Source organism: Tupaia chinensis, unplaced genomic scaffold, assembly GCF_000334495.1.
Source record: "Tupaia chinensis unplaced genomic scaffold, TupChi_1.0 Scaffold000088_1, whole genome shotgun sequence".
NCBI lineage: Eukaryota > Metazoa > Chordata > Mammalia > Scandentia > Tupaiidae > Tupaia > Tupaia belangeri.
The window spans coordinates 5,210,679-5,216,129 of record NW_006159550.1 but is presented as its reverse complement, the minus strand read 5'-3'; the positions used below and the strand labels follow the sequence as shown (position 1 = coordinate 5,216,129).

At 45.5% G+C, this 5,451-nt stretch overlaps 2 gene segments (V, D, J or C); both read right to left on the bottom strand.

Moving 5' to 3' along the window:
* LOC102484121 (T cell receptor gamma constant 1-like) overlaps positions 1 to 5,451 on the bottom strand; it is a 54,202-nt gene that overhangs the window by 22,879 nt on the left and 25,872 nt on the right.
* LOC114006808 (T cell receptor gamma variable 3-like) lies at positions 12 to 2,415 on the bottom strand. The segment is given in 2 exon segments: positions 12 to 679; positions 931 to 2,415. Coding segments are annotated over 2 exon segments (534 nt in total).

Below are 5,451 nucleotides of genomic sequence, written 5' to 3'. Positions count from 1 at the left end.
GCAGGAATTCGAAGCCTAGGTCTATGTCCTTGTATTTCCTATCATTCATTCATTCATTCATTTAAAGTCAACCAACGATATTGAATATTCGATTATGGCTCCCTTCCCAAACGCCTCCTCAGGTATAGAAACAATTTGGGACATTTACAAATGCCGGTTCCGGGCCCAGAAGGGTAAGCACACAGTGGTTCCTAATTAAGAGCACTGTCACAGTTTGGGACCTTGGGCTCTTGCTCGGGACACATGTGGAGGAGCAAAGTGCTTTGCGGGCGGCAGTCAGGTCCTCTGGAGGCTGAGGGCAGGGTGTGTGCAGTGGGCACGGGGAGGTTCTCGCTCGGGGACAGGGGAGCGCCGTGCTGCAGTGTATCCCAGTAGGCACAGTAGTACATGCCTGCGTCCTCCTCGGCCACCTGGTGTATTCTGAGGCTCCAGGAGAGACCCCGCTGTTTCCTTGCTTCAAATTTCCTCTCGCTAATACCTCGTTCATGCAGGACATTTTCATTTGAGGAAATACACAGAATTCGCTTTAAGGGCTGGCCGGCCTGCTGTCGGTACCAGTGGATATACAGATTGTTCTGCAAGGTAGCTGTTTTAATTTGGCAGCCAAGAAACGCTGTACTGCCTTTTTTCTTGGTGACCGACGTTACGAGTTGTGTTATGAGAATGTCTCCGTTTGCATCTGGAAGAAAAACAAAAGAAAATTTTGGAAGTTTTTAAAAATTGTGACATTTTATAGCTCATTCAAACAGTATACATCTGCACTGTGTCAATAAAAATCTGGAGCTCTGAAGTTTTCATCTTCCTGAAGCCCTCAAGGTAATGGTGGGGTTCATCAGCTTAGCTGGATGACCACTGGTTCACTCCTGCCAGATCTGAATGCCCACGACTCCCTTCCAAGGAATGAGCTCTGCCCCGGCTGAAGGAACTCACAAGGCCAGATGGCAGCAATAGTCATGAGCTGCAGCAGCAACAGCATTCTCCCAGCCCTGGCACAAGCAGACGTGCAGGCCAGGGGAAATCGCAGAGCAAATCTGAGTTGGATGTGGTGAGAGGAAGCGGGCTCTGAACACACAGCAGAGACCCACCTGTGACTGCCGGAAGAGGGTCCTGTGGCATTTCACCCACGGGGTTCTAACTGTTTATCAGCAGATTCCTCTCAATACTGCATGCTTTTTCACTATCCGAAAATGTTAGTTTAGAGAAATAATTTTGTTGTTAAAATACTAAAGTTCCTATTGGTCTAAAATAGAGAGAGGCAGAGACAGAGATGGGCAGAGAGGAGGGGAATGTAAAGTCTACATTTGGCACTTCATGGTCACCGTTGCCCCTCCAAACACCTGACTCCCTGGCAGAGCAGATGTAGTCTACGGAGAAAATGTGTTTACATGCGGCTGAGTTGTATTCCTTAGATAACCCAGCCCGAGTGGGTGTTCCTATTAAATGAGAATCTTGGAGATGCTGTGTTTTTGGAGCATCTTAATATACCTTGAAATCGAAAGCTACTGTTAATTCCTATTGTAACATGAGTGCATACTCAATAGAGGTTGTAGAACTCAGAGGAGAAGAGAACCACTTTTTGTCCCATCGCCCAGACACAACCACTATTAACAGCTGGCATAGTCCCTTGTAGACTAATTTCTGCCCATCTGTTGTTTCACATGGGTAGATGAGATTACATGCAGACTTCATGCCATCTTTACACTTAGGATGCCTGCAGAGATGTTCTCCTCCCTTCAGTCACTTCCTTGCATTGTTCTGCCTTCAGCGACAGTCCCAAGGTTACTACCACCTCGACCATCAGACAACTCGGGCTGCATAGGTTGTATTCATTTTAGATGGCCAACCTCATAAAATACAAGAGCAGAAAATGAATACTGATATGCCACTCAGTGTTTGCACCTGCGCAATGCTCCAGTTGCCTCTCTAGTATTTGGTTAGTAAAACGCCCTTTGCTGAGTTTCCACTTTTCTCTGCATACTTACTCCCCTGCTGGCCCTCCTGGATCTCCCAGATGAACTACCTGTACTTGAAGCCTGAAGCTTCCTGTTGAGGAACACTCAAAGTAGGTTAGGTTTGGTTGTGCCCCTTTATTAGAAGCCACAGTTTCTGTCAGGTGGTCCCTCATGACAGATGCCCTCCGCGATGTCACTCCAGTCCCAAGGCTCTCCAGATCTAATGGTTGTGCTGTAACTGCCCAGTTGAGAAGTTGGGACAGAGACTATGTTGTCCATGAACCAAACATTTATTAACTGGCCCTCCACAGGAAAAGATGCCAATTCCTGTTTTAAACCAATTACAAAGAAGATTTAAGTGATCGTATTTCATTTCACTTATTCTATTTCTTTCTTTTTTAATTTGCCAGTGTTTGTGTGCTCTCTGGAGAGAGACAGAGAGAGAGAAAGAGAACGTGAGAAACGCCCCATGAGTAACGGTCAAGCCACAGTTGCTTCTCCATTGCTCTCCTTTAAGGATTTTGAGCGAGCATGCACACACGTTTCTTTTTCTTTTTTTTTTTTTTTTTTGAGAGGTTTTTGCTATAGGGCGCGTACGCTCGCCAGACAGAGAGACACAGAGAGACAGAAAGTGAGAAATCACCCCCCAAGGGGAATGGCCACACCTCAATCCCTTCTCCTCCATTCTCCTCTCAAGATCTTGGGCACTCACGCATATGCGTGCATCCGGCGTGAGTTTAAGCCACCGGGTCCGGGACTCAAACCACGGTCGACTATGTGGGAGTCCAGCGACACAGTCATTATGCCAACTTCTGGTCCCACGCACACACGTCAAAGCCACCAGGTCTGGGACTGCACAGTTGGCCAGGTGGACAGTGTGCGGGGTGTGTTGCAGCCTCCTTAACCACCACACCACTAACTGCTCCCATTTATTCTTATTCCTAATGTTTATCGTTTCTTCTAGTTTTTGGCCTATATTGCTTGTTTCCCCCCTGAGTAAATTTTTATAACATATTGTACAGTAGTTCTGTTAGCAATGAAGTGTCCATTTTGTCTGAGAAAGTTTTTATGGTGACAGTTTTTCTCTCTTAATGCTTTAAAGATTTCACTGTCATGTATTGTTGCCTGCATGGATTCTGATGGAAAGTTTGCTGTTTTTTCTCTTTTTATTGTCTTTAATATTTTCTCTTTATTTTTTGAGTTTTTAGCAGTTCCAGTATAATATAACTATGTTTTTATTACTATTTTTTATTTACCCTGCTACATATCTTCTGAGCTTCTTGGCTCAGTGGTCCGGTGTGGCCACCTGGAGAGCGGGCTGTGGTTGCCCCTGTCGGGAAGGATGTGGTTGGCTCAGACAAGCAGAGATCTTGAGTGAGTTCCTGCTACAGTTCTGGTACTGTGGCTGTGTCCCACCCAGCACAGTAGAAAATGGCCTCATCTTCTTTTTCTATGAAGTTTATGGTAAGGATTGAAGTGGAAATTTGAGAACTCTTTCTTGCTTCAACTTTGTTGTTCTTCCCACTCCACATATGACCCCGAGCTGGAGATTTTGTTGAGGACACATAAATTAGATGCTCTAAAGTCTGATTCTGCTTCTGCCGGTACCAGTGAATGATGTCAGTTTCAAAATATGTGCTGGATATCTTGCAATATATGTCGATGCTCTTCTTGACTTCTGTGGTAACAGACACCTGGTGCTGCTCCACTTTTGATAGTCCAAGTCCAACTGTAAGTAAGAGAGGAGAACTTCCAATTACTTCTCAGAGTAAGATAGACACATTGAAGAATCACAGTGCTTGCTCATCTCGACTGAAATGGATGGGAACTCACCAGTCCAGAAGGAGCAGAAGGCGACTGCTTCCAACAGTGACATCCTGTCTGCCAGGCCGTGTCAGGAAAGGCAGGACATGGAGACCTGGTGACTGGACACCTCAGGACAGTGCAGAGGGTGTGGCCTGAAATGGGGAGAAGGAAGGAAATGGTGAGCTGAGCGGATCTTTGGCCTTGGCTTGAAGACACAGCAGAGACCCACCTGTGACTGCCGGAAGAGGGTCCTGTGGCATTTCACCCACGGGGTTCTAACTGTTTATCAGCAGATTCCTCTCAATACTGCATGCTTTTTCACTATCCGAAAATGTTAGTTTAGAGAAATAATTTTGTTGTTAAAATACTAAAGTTCCTATTGGTCTAAAATAGAGAGAGGCAGAGACAGAGATGGGCAGAGAGGAGGGGAATGTAAAGTCTACATTTGGCACTTCATGGTCACCGTTGCCCCTCCAAACACCTGACTCCCTGGCAGAGCAGATGTAGTCTACGGAGAAAATGTGTTTACATGCGGCTGAGTTGTATTCCTTAGATAACCCAGCCCGAGTGGGTGTTCCTATTAAATGAGAATCTTGGAGATGCTGTGTTTTTGGAGCATCTTAATATACCTTGAAATCGAAAGCTACTGTTAATTCCTATTGTAACATGAGTGCATACTCAATAGAGGTTGTAGAACTCAGAGGAGAAGAGAACCACTTTTTGTCCCATCGCCCAGACACAACCACTATTAACAGCTGGCATAGTCCCTTGTAGACTAATTTCTGCCCATCTGTTGTTTCACATGGGTAGATGAGATTACATGCAGACTTCATGCCATCTTTACACTTAGGATGCCTGCAGAGATGTTCTCCTCCCTTCAGTCACTTCCTTGCATTGTTCTGCCTTCAGCGACAGTCCCAAGGTTACTACCACCTCGAACATCAGACAACTCGGGCTGCATAGGTTGTATTCATTTTAGATGGCCAACCTCATAAAATACAAGAGCAGAAAATGAATACTGATATGCCACTCAGTGTTTGCACCTGCGCAATGCTCCAGTTGCCTCTCTAGTATTTGGTTAGTAAAACGCCCTTTGCTGAGTTTCCACTTTTCTCTGCATACTTACTCCCCTGCTGGCCCTCCTGGATCTCCCAGATGAACTACCTGTACTTGAAGCCTGAAGCTTCCTGTTGAGGAACACTCAAAGTAGGTTAGGTTTGGTTGTGCCCCTTTATTAGAAGCCACAGTTTCTGTCAGGTGGTCCCTCATGACAGATGCCCTCCGCGATGTCACTCCAGTCCCAAGGCTCTCCAGATCTAATGGTTGTGCTGTAACTGCCCAGTTGAGAAGTTGGGACAGAGACTATGTTGTCCATGAACCAAACATTTATTAACTGGCCCTCCACAGGAAAAGATGCCAATTCCTGTTTTAAACCAATTACAAAGCAGATTTAAGTGATCGTATTTCATTTCACTTATTCTATTTCTTTCTTTTTTAATTTGCCAGTGTTTGTGTGCTCTCTGGAGAGAGACAGAGAGAGAGAAAGAGAACGTGAGAAACGCCCCATGAGTAACGGTCAAGCCACAGTTGCTTCTCCATTGCTCTCCTTTAAGGATTTTGAGCGAGCATGCACACACGTTTCTTTTTCTTTTTTTTTTTTTTTTTTGGGGGGTTTTTTCTGTAGTGCGCGTGC